At 43.9% G+C, this 21,757-nt stretch overlaps 2 protein-coding genes across 4 annotated transcripts; one reads left to right on the plus strand and one right to left on the minus strand.

Annotated features, from left to right (window-relative positions):
* The first annotated feature begins 45 nt into the window (after positions 1–45).
* Positions 46–5,559, plus strand: kptn (kaptin (actin binding protein)). Its single transcript, XM_076987549.1, has 12 exons — positions 46–378; positions 480–562; positions 692–776; positions 1,218–1,272; positions 1,583–1,661; positions 1,922–1,995; positions 2,132–2,238; positions 2,366–2,461; positions 2,583–2,658; positions 3,072–3,207; positions 3,363–3,536; positions 3,882–5,559. Exons 1-12 carry the CDS (start codon positions 168–170, stop codon positions 3,957–3,959), a joined length of 1,254 nt encoding a protein of 417 aa, XP_076843664.1. The 5' UTR covers positions 46–167; the 3' UTR covers positions 3,960–5,559.
* On the minus strand, positions 5,283–16,461 carry hnrnpl (heterogeneous nuclear ribonucleoprotein L). 3 transcript variants are annotated; one of them, XM_076987547.1, is made up of 14 exons: positions 16,151–16,461; positions 15,367–15,485; positions 14,551–14,788; positions 14,268–14,353; positions 13,919–14,015; positions 13,689–13,761; positions 8,771–8,806; positions 8,374–8,442; positions 7,139–7,395; positions 6,915–7,036; positions 6,627–6,828; positions 6,431–6,488; positions 5,759–5,854; positions 5,283–5,603 (listed from the first exon to the last, which is right to left on the minus strand). In XM_076987547.1, the coding sequence occupies exons 1-14, from the start codon at positions 16,232–16,234 to the stop codon at positions 5,545–5,547; spliced, it is 1,596 nt and encodes a 531-aa protein (XP_076843662.1). In that variant the 5' UTR covers positions 16,235–16,461; the 3' UTR covers positions 5,283–5,544. The 3 variants fall into 3 exon arrangements, with proteins under 3 accessions (XP_076843662.1, XP_076843660.1, XP_076843663.1); XM_076987545.1 differs by having other exon boundaries at positions 5,759–5,864; positions 6,429–6,488; positions 16,151–16,459; XM_076987548.1 differs by lacking the exon at positions 8,771–8,806 and having other exon boundaries at positions 5,759–5,864; positions 6,429–6,488.
* Positions 16,462–21,757: the final 5,296 nt, after the last annotated feature.

A 21,757-nucleotide genomic window follows, 5' to 3' on the forward strand; every position in this document is an offset into this window, starting at 1 on the left:
TAAGGTTCTGATTGGTCAGAAAACCGAGCACTTCAGTTGATTGGTCGGGTCCCCCACAGGACCCTCCCCATCCCGGATGTTTTGCCTTGGTAGAGGCACTCGTGAATTAAGTAAGATTAAATGTAAATCCAAATAAATTTTAAAAAATAATTTGTTTAATTTGGAAAATGCTGCCTGTTGTGGAGGCTTCATGCTCGTTTGTTGAGGACAGTTTTAGTCGCCTGCCATCCCAGAGTAACATGTACGGACTGTGCCAGGCGGGCGACCACGAGTTGCTGGCCGCTACCCTGAAAGGCAGAGTCATTTCGTTTAGGTACCAAGATGTGCAGCATAAAATCCGCCCGGTGGCCAAAGAGGTGCAGTTCACGTATATACCAGGTATTCCTACCCGTGAAAACTACACGTATGCTCGCTACAGTGTCGTGCAGGGCCGCAGTGCGCCGTGTGGTGAGTGTTGTGTTGTGTTTTATTCCACACAGTTGATGCTGAGATCGTGTCTATCGACGCCTTCAACAGATCTCCTCCTAACAGGGGCCTGGTGGTGGGAATCACCTTCATCAAGGTGCACCACTGCTTTTACCTGTCATGGTTGTGCATGTATGTGGTGCTGTCCTAACGTCTTATTCCAGCCACACAGTGGTGTGTAGTTTATAATTCCTTCATTCCTTCATTTCCCCCATCCTCCCCCCAGGACTCGGGAGATAAGGCCACTCCGTTCCTGAATATCTACTGTGACTATGAACCGGGGTCTGAGTTCAATCTGGAATCCATTGCCCGTGGGTTACATGCATCAAATCTCGTCTTAATAGGCTTGATTGTTCATAGGAAAATTATATGAATAGACTAGACTCAGTAGCCTAACAATTGTGCAGTTTGGATATGACCATTTGGATTGTAATGCCTTCAAAAATAAATTCACTATTTGGCATTACATCCACTTTCAAATGCCCTTTTTAAATTATGCATCACTACTGTTCATAAACAGAACATCAGTGTCCTGCCGGGACATTGAGTTCAGGTTCTCATGATCTGACAGAACCCAAGTCGGCTTACAAAAGGACTTTTATTATTAGTGAACAAGTTGAATCGAGTGTATGAGCACAGAGAACAGTCTGGAGTACAGAGTGTTCTAGATCTTGGGGTCTGGACAGGCACATGGGTGATGAGGTACAGTGGTAGCGTGACCGTGGTGATCTTGTGTGTCGTGTTCCTCACAGAGAGCTGTCTTAACCTGGAGCTGCAGTTCACTCCCTTCCAGCTCTACCACACCGAGTGAGTACTCACGTCGCAGAGTGAACAGAGTGCACACACTCCACACGCTTTGTGCTGCGCCTCGTGTGCTTCAGAACCGAGTGCGCCTAGATGTGAGGGAGTGCTCGGTGTGACCAGAAGTGTTCACTATGGCATATTCCGTTGAGTGCACACTACATCTCAGTATTGATATCCTGGTGCATACGCTATCATGAAAGACGCAGTAATGCGATATTTTATATGGTACTGTGGTACTGGTGTTAAATATGTGTCATAAATGTGTGTTTCCATGTTTGTGCTGCATGGTGTTGTTTTCCTGTGGGTTTAACAGGGTCCTGCATGAGGAAGGCATGAAAGAGACTGTGTTTCTGCTCAGCGGACATGACCAGTGCATACACCTCTACAAGGAGGCAGGTGGTGTGTGTGTGTGTGTGTGTTGAGGAGGGGGTGTGTTTCTTTTCTGTGTCTCTCACTCTCTTTCATGGCTGTCTCTGGCTGAATTGGGACTATAATGGGTAGAAGGAAGAGTTAGTCTGGTGTCTGTGTCTATGATTGTTATGGAATACCCCCAGGTCTGTGATTGGTTGAATAATAACTCCCATGTCTGTGATTGGATGAATAATACCCTGCCCATGTGTGTGGTTGGCTGAACTCTCTCTGAACCTGATAGAACGTGTCACTGCACCAGTTTGAAGAGCAGCCAGTGGAGAGGTTCTTCCCCGAACTTAAGGACCTGCCTAGCAAGTATGTGAGGGTGTGTGGGTGTGTGTGTGCGTGGGTGTGTGTTCTTAGGAAGAGTGTGTTACTGAAACGGTGGTTGATTAATTAAGTAATGCAGTAAAGCACTCATAACAGTACAGTGTGTGTGTGTGTTCCGCAGTGTGTTGTGGCTTGATGTTTTAAGTATTGACGGTGGCCGTCGTCTCACAACCTTTGGATGTCAGAATGGCTGTGTTGGGCTCGCTCTCGTCGACCAGAAGGAACCAGGTCTCACACTCATACACACACATCTATATGAGGACTATTTACATGTAAGAATGTTACATATTTACCCTGTGTGTGTATGTGTATGTGTATGTGTGTGTGTGTGTGTGTGTGTGTGTGTGTTTTCTAGAAATTCTCCAGAGTTGGTGTTTGCAGCAGGACAGTCCTGTGTCCACTGTGTTATTGTTTCCTCTAAAGCTGCCACACTATGATAGTAACACCAATGGTGAGTGTGTGTGTGGTGTAGTGTTTGTGTCTTCAGTAAGTGTGTGTGTATATCTAATTGTTGCTATATATCTGATTAATGCTGTTTGTGCTATATATGTGATTTATGCTTTGGTCTCCAGAGACTCCTGCAGATCATCAGGTGACTGAGTACAACCTGTTAGTTACAAGCACTATTGAGATGGCTGTGGTGTACAGGTGAGAGTTTGTGTGTGTGTGTGTGTGTGTGTGTGTGTGTGTGTGTGACATCATACGAAGACTGTACGATCAATGACATTTTTTTCAGTACCTCAATTTAATAATTTATATTTAGTTTATCAAAATTTAATCATAGAGATTTAATAATTAATACATCATAAAGGACCACGCTAACATGATAAACGTTGAGAACAACTCCACCCAAATTGGCTGTGAGACATAATTCACACATGTAGAAACAGAGTGAACTCGTAATGTGTTCTTGTCAAGTTGTGAATGTGCACCTGTTCTGATATGCAGTGAAAATTAATCATTTCACATAAATATCAGGATATCCCATTATCATTGCACATCATGTTTTTTGTCCATATACCGCAGCCCTAGATTTTGTGTGTGTGTGTGCGCGCGTTTAGGGACGTGGAGCGATGTGGTGTGAGCAGACCTGTGTATTTAGCAGACAGTGATCAGTGTGATGCAGTGCTGTGTGCTGTCCTGATTGATCTGGACTTTGATGGACAGCCAGAGGTTTTACTGGGAACGTATGGACAGGTAAAGAAATACACACACACACACACACACACACACACACACACACAGACTCACACACACATTTTTGACAAAATGGGGAACATGTGATCAGTAGTGTTTTTAATATTCGTCCAGTTGCGTGCTCGTTCCTCACACTCGTGCTTTTACGCCCCCAGGATTTGCTGTGCTACAAATTCCAGCAGCCAGTAGGAGACGCAGAAGGGCGGTTCCAGATGCTGTGGAGGCGGAGCTTCAGAAGCCCTCTGCTGTCAGTCATTTATCTGGACCTCACAGGGGACGGACTTAAAGAGCTAGCTGTGCTCACCATTAAAGGACTGCACATATTACAGGTTCCTGTTCATTCAGTAATAATTAAGTCTTTCAGTCCCCTGAAAAGATACGCTTTAATAAAAAGATGAGCTAATTCCTCACATGGTGTGCTCTTTCAGAAAGGTTCCTACTACCATGTATAATTCAAGTAAGCTTTTATTTATTTAAATGTGAGCATGGTAAACCTTTACACTGTCTGTGCTGGTTACCATACATGTGCAGTGTGTTTTGGACACTCTCTGTTACTGACGTGCCCAGCCTTGTGTAGAGAGCTGTAGTGATTTCTGAAGGACAAACAACCCACACCAGTATGACAAATGTTGAGTAGCCCAGCTCCATGTGTGCACCTGTCTGTCTCTCTACAGCACAGTCTCACGCCCACGGCTGACCTTGTTCTGCAGCGACTGGCGAATAAGGTGGCGAAGCTGTCTGCCACCACCTAGGACCAGCCAATCACCAGCCAGGATACTGCCGTGTCCATCTGGGGAAGTTGTTAGTTCATCATTCATGAGTGGTCAGGCAGCGTGCTCCACTACAGACATGCTCATATGATTGGTCCGTGGTCACATGATACACACATAATTGCTCCATGGTCACATGATAGACATGCTCACATGGTCACGATTTTACCTGAATACATCATGTTCTTGGTGTTCATGTTTTATACTAATGACTGAAATTACATGACGCCATGATGTTTTTGTTGTTTATAGAACATTGATGGAAGATTCAAATGCCTGTATATATATATAACCCACTGCCATTGCACACACCATCAGTTTATTCTGCCTCTTAATCCCTTAGCACGTGGCAGCAGGTAGCACTGTAGCGGGTGTGTGGGTGTTTTTCATGCATTACTGTCTGGGATTGTGGACAACACGTCATATTACAGGTCTTTGTTTTTGCTTATGTTTTTGGCTTTCCATCATCACTATAGGAACCTGCCTAAATCTGTCTTGCATTAATATTGTAAACACTCCAGTAGTGTCAGAGAGCAGACCCCCCCCCCTCTCAGAGCTGCGAGAACTCAGGAGACCTCATTACCTAGCATCCACTGTGGTCTTCCCTTCCATACATCAAAAATATCAAATATCAAAACATTCACATATGTACTTTAACCATCAAATTTTAATGCAAAATTGATACTTTTGCCCTAGATATTACCTCAGTATTTAAGTGTAAACAAAAATGTACTAAATATGTCCATATCCTGAACAATGAAGCAAGAATTAAACAGTTTGTAATGTGGTTGTTGACATTATCTAAATCTAAAAAACATTATAACTTATGTCTCAATGTCTGTTTTGTCAACTTCAGTTTCCTCAGTTTAAACCCCTTATGATTCCACTTTCAGTATGTCTGATGTTAACCAAAGCGGAGCAGAAGCTTCCTGGTCTACACCTAGAACATTGTCCTTTGTTCTATAGCTACACCTTAAAGGAGGTAGAGGACTTGATGATCATTGTTCCATTTAAATCTTGAAACGCTTCCTTTCTGAAGTCTTAATTTTTGTATTTTGATCAATTCTGCTTTAGGCTGCATCTATAAAATGCATATAACTTTAACTGAAAAATAACGATGCATTCATATAATTGCAAATTTCATGCATCTCAAATTTATTGTTCTTTGTGTGCACTCAAGCCCCCAAGGGAATCAAGACTGATCATTCAGCATTAACACATGGAAACATCAAGTGTTTTCATTTAACCACAGTGTTACACTGCTTACAAGTGGTCCAAGCACCAACAGAGAAAGAGAGTCTGCCATCAGATCACACTGAGGGTGTTTATTTAAAGAACAAAAACATTTGATCACTTTTACAAGTTTGCCGTGATACATGGCAAAACCAAAATGTCATTGTACATAAAGAATAAAAAAAGTAAATGGAAAAAAGTTAAACACTGGGCTTGTACAAAAATTCAAAGTCATGTTTCCTTAAGGGAGTCCACGTCACTCTCTCAGGGGCAGACAGCTAATCTGTTAAGGGGCATCAAAAGATCATCGGTAGTCAGTTAGAGGTTAAAGGGTTCAGTTAGCGTTCTGCGCAGTGGAAAAACACAGTTTGAGAGTGTAGGGATATGGCCCACCTGTTGAGAAGAAGGAGAAAGGCAGTGTTAGTCTGGGTTGGCATCCCACCTGTGTATGCCGGCTCAGAGTAATAATGCATGCATGACACACACACACACACACACACACACACACACACACCACGCATCCCTTCTGAAGTGAACACGCTACTCACTGGGGTTCTTCATCTGGTAGTGGTTCATCAGGGAGAGCGCCTCCATGGCGTCGTTCACGGTCTCCCACTCCAACAGGCCAGAAGCACTCCGCTCACCTGCATCCCCACCAACACGCGTGCACGTGTACGGATGCATGCACAGACACAGAGACACACACACACACACACACACACAACGGCCGGACAGAGAGACAGACACACACACAGAGACACAGAGACAAGAACCACATTTTAGTAAAAGAAAACCTATATGTATTCTAACCATGGCTATATGCATGTCTAAATACTAATATGGTCTTTATGTCTACATATTCTAGAATATTCTAAATGGTCTACAAGAACTTGTTGTGAATGTGAGCAGCGTCCAAAATGTCCACCACAGCTTTCAGACACTTGGCTAACACGACCCACAGTTCTTCTGTAGCTGCAGATTCAGAGTAGCAGGTTTAACCCCCCCACACTCACCTGCCCAGCTCACGTGGTGAATTACGGGAGATACCTCACGTGGACAACCACGACAGCTCACGCGGTCAACCAAGATAGCTGATCATACACCAGTAATCCACAGCACCATATATAGATCAGATACACTACACTATGTAGTTATCATGCACCCAGCACAGGGAGGGCTGGACACACACACACACACACACACACGTGTGTAACACTTACTCTTTCCTGTGAACAGTTTGACATTGGCGGGGGGTTTAATGCCCAGTTCATCACAGATCTACAGAAAAACAAACACACACGTTACTCTTTCCTTGTTTACACAAGATGGATTTAATACTGAGAAACATGCGGTTGAGGGTCCGCCCCCACACACACACACACACACACACACACACACACACACACACACACACACCTGGGTAAAGATTTCAGCAGAGCTGTCGGGCTGCCCGTTGAAGAAGTGGAGGACGCTACTAGGGCGCTGGATCCGGTTCTTGGCTGCCTGTTCCGGGGACGTAAAGCGGTTGTTCCTGCTGCCGTGGAAGTCTTTAAAACTGCTGGTGCCGTCCTCCAGCTGATAGGACTGACCTGGGATGATGGCCTGCTGCTTCGACACGCTGCAGAAGGTTCACGAGGCATCGTCGTGAGCAACGGTGCACGGTCTGGTCACAGAAGAGGTCACCGTGACACTAGTGACACTTACCAGATGTTGAGCTTCTGTCCAAAGAGCAGGGTGTGGTTGAGGTGCGAGATGGCACGCTCCACAGCGTAGCAGTCTCCCATCTCCACCATGGCGGCCCCTGGCTTGCTCTTCATGAACTTCACCTGCGGCCACCACACACGGACACGTTTCGTGTGACCGTCACTTAAGACCGACGCATTTTTTGCACAACCCAGTCACTAGTTATCCAGCCATCGCCCACTCACCCTCTCCACGTTGCCATACAGACAGAAGATATTGAAGATCCTGTCAGCGTTGATCTTGTAGGGGTCAAGGCCATAGACCATAACGACCGGGGAGTCTGCCTGGGAGGCGTATTCAGGGGGGGGTCCGTACTGCGGCCCGCCATAGCGAGGCCCCCCCCTCCCTCGGCCAATAGGGGGACCCATGCGCCTGCCCTCATAGTGTGGGGGAGGGGGACCATAAGAGTCGTCATAGTGACCGTAGCCACCCTGTGGACCCCCTGTAAGCACAATTAAAGCTGAAGATGTCAGAAAGCACTAATCCGTAGTTGTTAGGAACATGAGGTACATTCTTGGACATTGTTTTAAAACAAGGCAATAAAGGAGCTTTATTTTTAGTATTGAATTTCTGAAATAAATTAACTTTGATATTCAAATTTACTGAGATGTGCATTGGACATGGGTGGGTGAAAAGTGAAGCCAGTATGTGTCTGATGACCCATCTGCAGTGCAAATTTTAACCCCTCCAATTCACATAAAAAGGGAAGACAACAAAATTTGAATTTCAAATATTACTATTTCCAAAAGGTCCCTTTACATTAATATCTCTACCAGTAGTTCTCTCTATATTTCTTTACATTTTATATGCTACTTGTTGATAGGGGTGTGGTCATGAGGTGACAGCAATAGGAAAGTTTTTTACTTTAGAAAGTCAAAATGAATAGTGTCTTGAGGTCAAGTTCCTTTAACTTTGCTTAAAGTAGCTAGCTAAGTGGCTAACGTAACCAGCGTTAACATCCCAAATGGTAGCAAACAAACTAGCTAGCAAACTAGCTACATTGTTATCCAGCTAGTTTGTTGAAATGAAACTCAAACACTTGGCATCAAACTTTGAAACTTTGTTGAAATGTAAAATAAGCTATTATTAAAATCTCATCTTGAAGGACTGAACATGGAATATATAGCTAAAATGCTTCACGTAGTTATTTAGATAGCATGCTAACTTTAAATGTCACATTTTGCTAGCTAAGACAAAGATATTTTTGTGATGAAGAAATTAAGGCATAGGTTTACCAATTATGGATTATTGTGTATCTATCAGATATATCTGATATAAAATAACTTCACACCTCCAGTGTCTACCTAGCTCACCTAGTGTGCAAGCACATCTTGGCGGTTTCAAAAATTCACAATGAGTCAACAGTGACCTACTGTCTATTGTATTTAGTCTATGAAAGACAACGCAGACGGACACTAACCATATTCCGGTGGGTGATCCCCCAGCAGGGCCGGCTGTCTTTGACGCTTGTTGGGGTTAGCATTGGGATCTGACGGAAAACACAGAGCTCAACACTACAGCACAGCAACAGACTTCAGAGTCAACACACAGGAAGCAAAGGAGCTGAAGCTAAAGGGAGGTTCTGTGCAATAGTGACCGACATGCAGGGGAAGCCTATAACTGCTTTAGCTGTAAATGCAATGAGCTGGGAACAAAACCACACACACCATCAAAGGAAAAGCTGGAGGTAAAAACACTGGAAAGCAAACTACTAGAAAAGGGTTTTAAATGATTAAGATACTATCTCCCTACAATTATAACCTGTCACACATCCTACTCAAAGACCTGAACACACACACACACACACACACACACACCTTGGGAACTGTTCCAATTGCCATCTGAGTCAGCATCTGCACAAACACAAGTACACACAGACACACACACACACACACACACACACACACACACACACACACACACACGTCAGACGCGCAGAAAAGAAACACAGAAATAAACTAAAAAAGACCCCCCCCCCCATCCATTTAAATAAATAAGTAAAACAAAAGTTTTAAAAAACCCACTTTCAGGACCAATTTAAACCAATGCAGCCCAACACAAGTACAGTTTATAGTGCGTTCATTTCCGTAACCCTGTAAGGTGAAATGAATGGATCCTGGCTACAAACGGCCTACAAATGTCAGTTAAGCTGCCAACAGCACACCCCCCATACCAATAACACTCTGGTTCCAAGTAAACTGCACTTAAAACATGGGTGTTATAATATTGACTTTCACAGACTAATGTTAAGTGCATCTCCACATGAAGCAGAACTCCTGATGGAGTCAAAACCGCACATGTGGTTTAGTCCAAGACTAGGCTTAGTCCATGTCTGAGTAACCGGCCCACGCTGTTCACGTTGCCCCAGCCTGTTAAGTAACAAGTCCTTCTAATAAAGACCCTATTTTCTCTGGATCTAGACCCACATTTGGGTCAACCGTTTACTGTGTGCTGCCATGAACTGACCTCAGGAAGCCTGGCATCTACGAGTACGCTCATACCAACGCTTAACACTCCAGCAACAAAGGTTCCCAAAGTAGACATGGAAGTGGAAACATTAGTGGAGCTTCTCCTATGGATGGACATGGCTTACATTTTTTTTTATAAATAAAATAAAATGGATACACTTGGGGTGAAATCTGGTAGATATGACCTGGCAACAAAGCAATCATAAATGTATGGAGACTGACATCTCCGCCCAAAAGTCAAACATTTTTTTCCATTATTCATTAACACTCCAAACTCGTTACATTGATTCTGATCTTTTTTTTTAACTGAAAACAATCAGGTATTTGCTTAAAGAGTTAAACACTGACTTTGTTACAAGTGAATGTAATCCACCATTAACAGGTAAGCATTCAGTATTTAATTCTTTAAAATACCTGCCAATTAGACATGGAGCAACGCAAGGAGGGGTTTGGTCTTCACTTTGGCCCTTTTTATGGACAGGGGTTCTGCATTTTTTTCTTCCATGACTGAAATTTTGGCATTTCTCCTCAGTCAATCTAATCATTAGCTTCCCAACACATGCCTACATTTTACCTCAAACATTAGAATTTAAACATTATCCCTTTTGTTTTTGTATTAATGTCAATTTATAATATTAGGCATGAACAATTGTCATGGAGCCAATTACATTTTCTGGGCATTTAGTTTGCTTGATTCCACATAAAAACCCCTCCTCCAGGACAAATGCACCAATCGAAGGACATTAGCCAAAGGGTGCCCAAACGCATCAGATCTCAAGAACACTGCAACGTTCCAAGATCCAACACGTTCAGCCACCAGTTCCCATTTAATGCTGGTAGAGTGCCTGTTCAAGTGGTTGTAGCCAGTCGTTACTTCCTACAATTAAAGATACATGAACACCGCCAGGCACCTGAACCGTCTCATTAAGCTGTGGCTTCAGAGAGACCTTATCTGGCCAACAGTGAAACCCGGTGAATAGAACAGCAATGTAAGCCTACGTGGCTTTTTAAGACCGTTAGCAGAAGGAGCGTAATTGGAATGAATGAGAATCGGAGTGCGTCGCCTGGTAGGCAGGAAGGGGAACGTCTTTATTGGAAGGAGATGATCAGCAGGCGTCAATCGCGGCTAGCACCAGGCCGACTAGCCGCGCAACACTGAAAGCCGAACCATGTGCGAGTCCAGTCCACCACGGCCGAGGGCGCCCTCTGCTGGAGGGAGAGCTCGTACAAGAGAGTCCCCACCACCGAGTCACTAACCGTGGCACGCACTTACAGAGGGCGGCAAGAGAACCCGATAACTGCTTGATTGAAGGGAGGGGAGGACTGCATCGCCAGGGCCGGTTCTTCCCAAACCCCCTCCCCGAGATTCGAGCTCCTGGACAGTGTCTGTTCTCCTTTGTGTTTTTGGTTAGTCGTCCACGTGTTCTGAGGCTGGTTTAGGTGTTGTTCCAGGGACGTGTGCTGCTTACCCGTTATGACGTTTGGTAGCTGCCAACACAGCGCCGGTTTTGAGGACAGACGCCGCTGCAGCTAATCCGAACCTGTGTCACACGGAAGGCGTAACAGCAGTCAGAACACCCAACGCCCCGCTTCAGAGAGAAACACTTAACACAACGAAAAAGAGGGATGAAGGGAAGAGAAAAAAAACCCCAACAAAAAACCCCCCCCAAAATAGACAGAAGCACCCGAGTCCATAAAGAGAGGCTTAGGGAGGGATGGCCAGGTTCTAGCTACGTGTTCGGTGGCTGTATCTCCATGGTAAACCTCAGTGATCCTTTCCATGTATGGTAGTGTGGTGTTGGCCGCAGTGGTGTCCCAGTGGTCTGGTGAATTTCACTACGGTGATCATTGACGTGAGGCTTGATGTGTTCATGGCGATGTTCAGGGCTGACGGCGTGGCGATGTCGCTTGGTGTGTCTGTGCTGCTACGTGTGGGACCATGACGAGAGCGCTATGGTGTGAAGATGCAGCGAGATCTTTGCCTCTACGTTGATGTGACGACTCGCTTCTCGCTGTAGCTACAGACAATGTCTGCTTGGTGTGCTGGCCGAGTAGTCTTGACGCCGTGAGCATTGAAAACCTCGACTTGTTGTCATGGTAATGTCTGCTTGATATGTAGTCGTGGCGATGCTCGTTTAAACTGCAGCAATCCTGGTGTAATGTGCGGTGACAATCGTGGCTTGGTGTGCGGTCCTGGCAGTATCTGTTGAGCATGGTGTGACGTTCTCTACAACATCTACTTGGTGTGATGCGGTCTTGGCTTGGTGTGTTGTCATGGTTATGTCAGCTTGGCATGTCGTGACGATCTCTGTTCATGGGCCTTGTGCTGTAGGAATCTTGGACTGGCATGTTTTCATAGCAATGTCTGCTGTCATGTTTTCATCAAGGAGTGGAGTAGGGATAGCATAGGTAGCCCACGCACCAAAGAAACAAGGTATAAAGGCAGGTACCAGGAAAAATCAATTTATGATCCTCCCACCTCCTCTCTCTCAATCTGTCTGTCTTTGCATATCGTGTCTGATGGCTGATTGGCTGGCTCGTGGCGGTGTGTGAAGGAAAGATCTTCTGTGATTGGCTGTCATGTTTTATCCAAAAGGATAAGACCACCCTCCAAATATGATGCTAAATCAGAAAGAGAGGGTAGCCATCTTGAGGAAACCTGGTGCTAGCGATGAATGTCAGCTGTACTTAAGTGTTCCTTTCCGATGTAACTGGACGAAACAATGACATCTCTGTAGCATTAAAGATGATGCTCAAGTGTATTTCCATTGGATTGTGGCATGTGGTCTGAGAAGCAGTATTTGATGTTCAATGTACGTTTTTCGAATGAACACTTGAATAAAAAACGCTTGGGGGGGAAAAATGTCAGACGAAAAGCGGTGAATGGACAATGTTTAGTGTACATTGTGCATCATGTTGAGCAGCTGGTATACTACACGTACAGTGTACCGAAACATCTCCGCGTTCAAGACTAACAATGACCACTGACTCCAGTATACGCTCACAGCATACTGGGGAGCTGCAATGGTTCATCCAAACACACCAAGAGAACGTTTTGGTGCGCAACAATGTTGGATCAACTACCAAATTATACAAATAAATTAACCGCTGTATCTTAGTATCTCGTACAGTTAACCCATGGCTAACAAAGTAGTCCTGGCCCAAGTAGAAATGCACACACTCAAACTACACTAGGTATCAATGAATTATCTTCTGTATGCACCCCCACCTCCTCACCCCCTAAGTGCTGCAGAGCTATGCCTACAACAGGCAGCCACCCTTTCAAACTCCTGGACAAACATGGGATTAACATAGCCTAGAACAGGTGGTTCAGATTAAGTAGTCAGATTTTAAACCTATCTGAGGCATAAGCACGTCAAGTCAAAAACTGATCAAGGCCTACTGTCCAAGTGTGGTCTTTCCTTTATAAACACAACAAAGACTAAACAACTACACAGGTACAAGAGTTCTGAACTGACGATGCTTTGGGAATAGGACAGCAGCAATAGCAATAACTAGACTTCACAGTGTTCAACACTCTATTGAAGTGCTATTGAGGCTTTTAAAAATCATACGCATGATCCAGTACAATAGAATAAACACTGCATTGCAAAATGCCAATACCAAATAAAAACCGGGACCCACTTAACCATAACCAAGAATACTAAATGTATAAACCAAATTGGCCGCTTTTCATTTGGTATTAGCATTTAGCCTATAAAAAAAAATTATAATTGAAAACTCAAGGTCCACCATGTTGGCTGTGTGGGTGCATGCGGCGTGTGTGACGGTGGCCAGGGGAGAGTGCTCTGCTGCTTCACGGGTGAGCAGGGTGAGTTCGCCACATGCTTGTGTGTACAGCACGCACCGGGCTGCATGCAGCTCGTTGGTGAAAAGACCCGAGCGGGACAAAAACAGATGTGCGCGTGTGCATTGTGTGTGTGTACCGTGATGACCTCACCGCCCGCGAGTGTCTCGTGGAAAGAGCCATCACGCGCTCACTCTTAAACAACTGTCTGTGTGTACGTGTTTGTGTGTGTGTTGGAATGCGTGTGGTTTGTGCTGATTTGAGGAAAAGGGTTCAAGACTGAAGCCAATTCAGAAAGCGACACCTCTGTGGAATGTTCTGTGTAATCGTGGTTAACACCAGTATTCCACAGGGGTCTCACCATGGGAAGCGTGACCACATAGGTAGTCCCACAACCAATGAAGAGAAACACCAGCGCGTGTGCGCAGAAGTGCAACTTCACGCGCGGGTGCAGGTTACCTTGGCCACTCAGACTCGGGTTGGTGTAATCCCAGGTGTCCTGGTCGTTCTTAAACACGTTGAGACGGGTTGGCTGCAAAAGATATTAAAAATGTGTTACGATTTTTTTTCCCTTCTGCAAGCTGGTACTTGCCCCCATTTAAGCTTATGCTGTTTAATCATGGGCCAAAGCAAACATATCAGCACCGTGCAAATTGAAGGGGTGTGAAGCTAAGAGTCTGGTCACTGACCTTAGCGTACTCAATTTTGAGGGTGCAGCAGCCAGAGTAAATGTCTGCCCCGTTCAGAGAGGCTTTTGCTCTCTGAGCACTCTGGACCGAGTCAAACGTGAGCAGGAGTTAAGGAAACCACACACACACACACACACACACACACACACACACTAAATGCTAACGCTAGCATACACAAAGAAGAAAACAAAGATGAGACTAAATGGCCACCTAGGCATCAGAGCCTTGAAATTAGTGCAGACCGCCAGTTTGATCCCTTCACAGTCTACTACCAAGAAACAACTGATACTGGTTAATACAGATCACATAAATGTCATAGGAAGCAGGTTACGCCGCTGGGGAAGGATATTCAACCATTGCCTGGACACCATTCTTCCTGAAGATCACAATCCTCTGTACAGGGCCGCAGTTATTGCAGATGGTGTACAGCACATCCTGTGGACAGAGAACGACACATTTTCACTGTAGCAGCGTCAAGGTGCCAGAAGATATTACCATGGCAACAGCACCGATGCGGAGCATAAGGCAATAGTGGAGAATAATCACTGGAGAGAGGAGAACACTGTTGACACCGATGAGAATTCACGTCACAAGCACGCATACGAGTTAAAACAGGGGTAAAGTTGCATTACTGTAGTAATGGGGTAGATGGGGTTCATGATGGTGAAGAGCAGGATGTTGTTGACGCTCGGAGCATCACCAGAGTCCCCAGGTCGGGAGATCTTCTGGCTGGTCGAGTAGTTGATGTAGCACGGGCGGCCGGCGATGTACACCTGGTTATCGTTAGCGTACGTCACGGCATTACACGAGCCACTCATGTCCTCGTACTCCACCAGAGCCTGCCGCTTGTTCGGCATCAGAACCACGTAGCTACAATCACACAAGGACAATGGTAGCTGAATTATTGGCCAGATTAACTGCTACTGATCACATGCAAAGACGAAATCAGAATCAGAATACTTTATTAATCTCAGGGGGAAATTGCTTTTGTTACAGTGCCACCATTTGCGTATTATATTAATAAAACACCTCTATAAAATATAAAAATATGTACAAATAATAAAGAACATCCTAATATTGAATTTAAAATAAAATGTAAAATAAGTAGGTATTGCACATATGTAATAAAATAAATAAAATAAAATTAACAATAAAATAAAAGTAAACTGATAAACAGATAATAAACAGTTATTATATAGAAAAGGGGGACTGATCATGGTGTGCATGTGTAGAAGAAGAAGAAAAAAAAACCAAATCTATTACAGATATTAAGATACATTCCTTGGTCACAAAAATATCTTCGGATATCGTGAATTTTCCAAAATTCAATGTTTCAAGTACTATCGAATGTTGCACAAAATTAAAAATAATTTAAAAAATAATACAATTTATAAAAAGCCTTGCAAAAACATTGGTTATTAGAAGAAACAACGAAAACTGTGCGATACCTGATTGTACCAAACTCACGCAGCGCCTCCACGATGTCGGACTCGGTAATGCCGTCGATCAGACCCCTCACATGTACCACCAGCGAAGGCAGCGGCTTATGGGGGTCATCGTAGCCCTCCTGAACACACACACACACGACGGCCCAAGTCCATGAGGAGAACATCTCAACAAGGTCAAAGATAAACGAGGGCTTCTGCATCAGTGTTTATCATGGAGTCAAACGGGACAACACAATCAAACCATTTTAATCAAGCCACACGGCGTACAGTCCACGTTGCAAAAGCTTTCGGGTTTTTTTGTGTGTGTGTGTGTGTGTGTGTATATACATTCCTAGCCAGTTTGTCGAAATAGATCATAAAATGTTGCTGAAATCAGCAGAATAAGTGCAGTCACAGACAGCTGGTCGGTCACCGTGCGCGCCCGGCGCGGTTCATTCAGAACAAAAGCCCATGAATGAAAACCCCTCCCAGGCTAACGCTGCTAACGGCGGACGCTGAAGCCTCCGGTTCATATTTGACCATAATAACCACGGAGAAAAGAAAAGTAAAAAAAAACCCGCTTAGGTTTCCTGACAAGTGTTTGAAAAGAGATCATGATGTTTAAACGCAGAGCAGCTACAGCGACGGAGGCGGAGGAGAAAGCGAGATGTTTGACTAGCTTTGTGCTAGCAGGGCTTCGCCCATCGACCGCGCCGTTATAATTCACCGATAATTCTCACACCCTTTCAACGACACGACATCAAAATACACACGATCGGCAAATTTAAAAAAAGAAAATACGCACCGTGGCCATCCCGTCAGTGTCTGTTTTTTGTCTTTTAGTGGCTCGGCCTCCCTCGCTGTAATAACGACCCGTCGCGGCGGCCATCTTGTCCCCAATAAAGCTTTTAAAATGGCCCGTGTGTACGGCGGCGCGGAGGAGGACGAAACGCGATGCGAAAAGAAACGCGACCACACAACGAACTTTTGTGGACAGGCGAGCGATTTAACAGCAGTATGAAACAACCCGATAGGACAATACAGGCGCGTGTTTCAAAACCTAATTCGCGTTATTCTTGTTTTAGGATAACTTTTCATCAATCTGTTAACTCTACCAGACAGTTCACAGCTCTCATTTTCGTCTGCGTTTGCATCCCGCCTCCTACCTGCCCGTGCCAGACGCTAAAACAGCTCACAGACCACAAGAGAAACCGCACTCGTCATTATTTGGTGTTGGTGACATTTACCATTTTTGGCAGTCACCCTTTTCAAGAATTATTTAAATATTTATTAGTGCGACAGCACGTGTTTATTCTTGGGAACTGAACCGACTAATACAATGAGCTACCTGCGTCATTCCTGCCACCAGCGACTGTCGGAGATGACCAAACATCCAGCAATGTTGGGAAAAGATCAGGATTGTAGTACACCCCATGTCACCTGCCCTATGGAAATTAATAGTTATTTCTACATTTTCGTTCCGATTTCATATTTCAAACTTGCAACCTAATTCGAATATGGTATTTTTAGCAACTTAACTTACATAGATTAATATATTAGCATTTAAGGACAGAAAATCTAAAAGAAACCATCACAGCACAGCTATAGCCTATGCAATTAAAGAAACCCATAACGCACAGTAGGCTACAGCTACATGTTAAAAAAAACCCTCATCACACGGTATAGCTGAATGTGTGTAGGGCAAGTGAAGTGAAATATTTTAATAATTAACTGAACTAAACTATTGTAGCTGGAACAACATAAAACATGTTGTTGGACTCACTAGGTGTATTTGGTTAATAACATTTTGTTGACTCAACTTATTTTCTTTAATTAGACTGAATTCTGTAGTTGTCAGCAGAACTTAAAATGGGCTTTTTGCAGAGCTTAAATTAGACCAACTAAAAAGATTAGGTGCTCTTAAATTAGACCAACTAAAAAGATTAGGTCACTAAGATTTTTTTGCTGGTGAGACTTGAAATTTTTTACAGTGTTGTTATACGGTAATATTTAAGTCATTTGCTTTTTATTTGTTTCTTTAATAGTGATACAATCAACCTGATGATTGATGATGCAGGGGGCACCAACCAAAATCTAGCCTAGGGCACCACATTCAGGGCCAGCTCTGCCTTCAAGAAACATTGAACATTTGACATTTAGCCACGTGCAATGAACCTCATTAAAAGCATCCACTGAAATTATTAACCTGTTACACTTGATAATGTCCTAATCTGTAATTATTTATCTGCCAGAATAAAACCCCAAACTGCACTACATACTGGCAGCACATAATCCATCCCTTCAAGCCTTAAACATGTCTCCTCTCCCATCCCAATGATCCTTAACCCTAAAACGTAAACCCTTAACTCAGTGGTTCCCAAACGTTTTCTGCCGTGTCCCCCTTTAGTATATGAGAATATTTTTGCGCCCCCCCCCCCCCCCCCATTGACACATGTGCACGTTTTACTTCCAAGCTCCGCGCCCCCTGCAATAGCTCCACCTAGGGGGCGTGCCCCCCACTTTGGGAACCACTGCCTTAACTAAACCCGTAACTAACTAACTAGCTACCTGGATTACGGTAACTGACTAGCTATCTAGAGGTCTGTGGTAACTAAGAAAAGCAATTGGGAATTTGACATGCAGGCATAGGTCTTCAAAGGAACACCCTCCAAGCGAAACAAACCAAAACAACGTGTCTGTCTTCTGAGGTTGTAGTACATCAGTGAGAACTTTAAGATGTTTCAAGAACATCTGTTTTCACAAGTCTCCATCTTCAATACCTCAGGGCTCCAGGAGGGGCCACCAAACTACTTCTTAATCAACATTAGACTCCACTTTTGACATCATATGTGCTCCCATGAATACATGAAGGGAAATGTACTTATACATTTACATTTACAGTACTATTTAGCAGACGCTCTTATCCAGAGCGACTTACAAAAGTTCTTTGCATCTGATCACAGAATACATCCTGAATAGTACGGATAGGCCAGAATTCAAGATACCATTGAGTCAGACTACTACTAAACTACAGGAGTCAATATCATTACCTAGTGTTTTACAAGGTAGACATTTGCCAAGAAGCACAAATAACCATAGACAGAGATACAATTTAAGAACAGCAGCAAGTGCAGAGTTAGTGCTCTGTTAAGAACTCAACAAACAGGTGAGTCTTCAGTCTACGCTTGAAGATAGCAATAGACTCCTAGCAGCTATTGGAAGATCATTCCACCATCTTGGAGCCAGGACGGAGAATAGTCTGGAGCTTTGTCTTCCATGAGACTTTAAGCATGGATTATATTAGCTAACATGTTCATATCAATGCAGTGCTTATCAGCAGGGAAAAAAAAAACCTTGCTGTCAGCAAAATAAATCAGGACCAAAAAAAGAAAGACGGTAATACCTGAGGACACTTCATTCTACATACTCATTTTTAGAAAGATCTCAAAAAATGATCACAAAAATGTCATGTGTTTATGAGCTCTGAAGGGCAGAACACTAGTATTGATGACTATATCACAAAGTATCTGAGCAAATTATCGCAGCAGTACATGAAGAGTTCTAACAGCAGAAAGAAACCCTGAAAGTGTCAGAACTCCTGAAACAAGCCAATCCTACATACATGAAACTGAGTTTGGGATGAGTTACCCTGTTCAAGAAATGTATGTTAGTTTTGTTAGTGCTTTTGGTCAACAATTACATAAGATCAAATACTGTTTTGTGAAATCTGTTATGTGTGATTTTGTGCATTTTCTTGTGCTTGTTCTTATGTTTCAGTTACAATGACAGCTGTCAGATTCCACAATTTCAACAGAGATATTATGTCAATAATAATGATTAAACTAGATGTTCATTTCTTGAAGGAAATACATAGTGCTTGTCAAGAGATGCAAGTCTTTGTGTGTGTGTGTGCGTGTGTAGTTGGTTTGACAGAGATGTATGTGTGAGAGAGATGTATGTATGTTTGTGTGTGTGTCTGTGTGGAGTGGGTATGGGAGAGAGATGTTTGTGTTTGTGTGTCTGTGTGGAGTGGGTATGGGAGAGAGATGTTTGTGTTTGTGTGTCTGTGCAGTTGGTATGGGACTGAGGTGTGTGTGTGTGTGTGTGTGTGTGTGTGTGTGTGTGTGTGTGTGTGTGTGTGTGTGTGTGTGTGTGTGTGTGTGTGTGTGTGTGTGTGTGTGTGTGTGTGTGCATGTGTTGTGTAGAGGGTTTGATAGACGTGTGAGATAGATGTATGTATCTTTGTGTGTGTGTGTGTGTGTGTGGAGTGGGTATGGGAGACAGATGTACAATATGTGTGTGGGGGGGAGAGACATTCAAACATAAGTGTCACTCTCACTGCTTCTCTGAGTGAAACAGCCTTTTTTGTGTGTGTGATTTGCACCATTCGAACAAACGGTCGTAGTTTTTGGGGCCCGGGTCCCGCCACCTAGCCCCGCAGGGGAGACCAGCCACCCCACTAAGGGCCAGCACCTCCGCACCCCGCACCCCGGGCCCCACACCCCGGAGCACAGAGGCAGCGCCCCCCGAGCCCCCCTCCCACCGCCAATCAGGGCAAACACACAAACATCCCAGGTCGGCAGCCCCGGCCCTCCTGCCCAGAAAGTGGCCGGCACGAGCAGTCCCCCCAGAGTCGACCCTCAGCCACCAACTAGACCACCCGGGAGCCGATGCCCCAGCCAACCACCTCAACTAGCTAATGGAACTGATCAGAGGGGACCAGCGATAATTAATTTCCTCCAACTGGTCTTTAGAGGAAGCAGACATTCTCTCCAGACAGATGTGATTGAGTAATAAATTTTTGTAATGAGTAATATGCAGGTCCTTTTTTGCTTTACAATTAATGAGGATGGTTTTCTTGGCGATGCATAGGGCAGTGAGAACTATGTGTGATGTGTTTGCCTCCATAGCCAATTCACTGACGTCTCCTAGGATGCACAGTCTGGGTGAAGTTGGGATGCAGCATTTAAACCATGTGGACAAGTCTACACATACCTTCTGCCAGAATTCCTGGCCTACAGTCCCATATAACATGCATATTGTGATCAATTATATTGCCTGTACAGTGGGTGCATATGTTTGACTGTGCTAGGCCCATTTGGAACATCCTTTGCCCTGTATAGTCTGCTCTGTGAAGGACTTTGTATTGTATAAGTTATAAGTTGGGGCTTTTACTTATTTTGAAGATATTTGTACATATATCTGTCCAAAAGTTTTGATTTGGATTAATAGAAAGATCTCGTTCCTATTTGGCTATCTGAAGGGAGATTAAGTCATCAAATTTTAACAATAATTTATACAGTTTTGATAATAATTTAGGATTGTATAAATTTAAAAATTCAGTTACCCATGCTGATATTTCTAAATTCAGTTGATTGCGGTTGTGTGACGGGCAGGGGTGAGCAACGAAAAGGAAGCGATCACGCCAAGTCTCAGGGAAAAATTATGGTTTAATAGAAAGTGTGCAAACCTAAAACCCGTGCACTATCTTCAAATTAAGGATATAATGACCAGTGGTCAACTGGTACAAAGACAAGACATATATAGGCAAACAAACGACCCTCAGGTGAGACGGATCACGGGCTGTGCCCACCTGACGGACGCACATGACGTCACCAGACAACAACAACAACAGCCGCTGTGGACGGAGGCGCCCGGTAGGGGGCCGCCTCACCGTGACAGGTTGATTCTCTGTTGAATGATGGATTTCAACTGTTGATATTCAAGAAATCTACTGTTGTTTATTCCATATTCTGAAATAAGTTCCTGAAATATGACAGTTACCATCTTTAATAACATGTTCTAAATTTATTCCCTTATCATGCCATGATGTGAAATGTAATACTTTCTTATTCTGACAAATGTCTGGATTGTTTCAAATGGGTGTTAGTTTGCATGGGATGAGTGGGGACCGAGTTAATTGTAGAAATTCCCACCAGGCTGTCAGTGAAGTATTTATACTGAGGCTTTTAAAACATTTCAAGCCCTATGATAATAAGAAGACAATACACTCTGACATTTAGTACACTCCCTTATTTGTGTGTCTGCCCCTGTCTCTCTCTCTCTCTCTCTCTCTCTCCTGTCTCCTCCTGTACTTTTCCACTACCCCTAGATCCAGTATACTGTGCCTCCTCTCCTGATAAGGAGAACACCAATCATACATATGTTTTATTATTCTTACCCAATTGAGTTAAGACACATCTTCTTTGTTCTGTGTTTCACTGTATTACCATTACATTGTGGAACTCTTTCCTGACACCAGTGTGTTGTGAATCTGTTCTCCCGGGCCCGGCTACGGAACTCTGAGGGCTGTACAAATTTTTTATCCTGTCTATGAACCCTGAAGGCTATGATCTACGTCTAGATGATTTCAATAACCTCAACAATAATAAGTAAGAGGAATAACAATATA

This window comes from Brachyhypopomus gauderio, unplaced genomic scaffold (assembly GCF_052324685.1).
Source record: "Brachyhypopomus gauderio isolate BG-103 unplaced genomic scaffold, BGAUD_0.2 sc54, whole genome shotgun sequence".
Taxonomy (NCBI): domain Eukaryota; kingdom Metazoa; phylum Chordata; class Actinopteri; order Gymnotiformes; family Hypopomidae; genus Brachyhypopomus; species Brachyhypopomus gauderio.

Bases quoted from the DNA above. Each gene is read 5' to 3' on its own strand.
- kptn (XM_076987549.1), top strand. From the start codon at position 168: ATGCTGCCTGTTGTGGAGGCTTCATGCTCGTTTGTTGAGGACAGTTTT. The intron at 379-479 runs GTATTCCTACCC...TATTCCACACAG, and splicing joins GCAGTTCACGTATATACCAG to TTGATGCTGAGATCGTGTCT. The intron at 1,273-1,582 runs GTGAGTACTCAC...TGGGTTTAACAG, and splicing joins TTCCAGCTCTACCACACCGA to GGTCCTGCATGAGGAAGGCA.
- hnrnpl (XM_076987545.1), bottom strand. From the start codon at position 16,234: ATGGCCGCCGCGACGGGTCGTTATTACAGCGAGGGAGGCCGAGCCACT. The intron at 14,016-14,267 runs ATATCCTTCCCC...ACTCCTGCTCAC, and splicing joins GGTGTCCAGGCAATGGTTGA to GTTTGACTCGGTCCAGAGTG. The intron at 7,037-7,138 runs GTGAGTGGGCGA...TGGTGGCCGCAG, and splicing joins TGTATGGCAACGTGGAGAGG to GTGAAGTTCATGAAGAGCAA.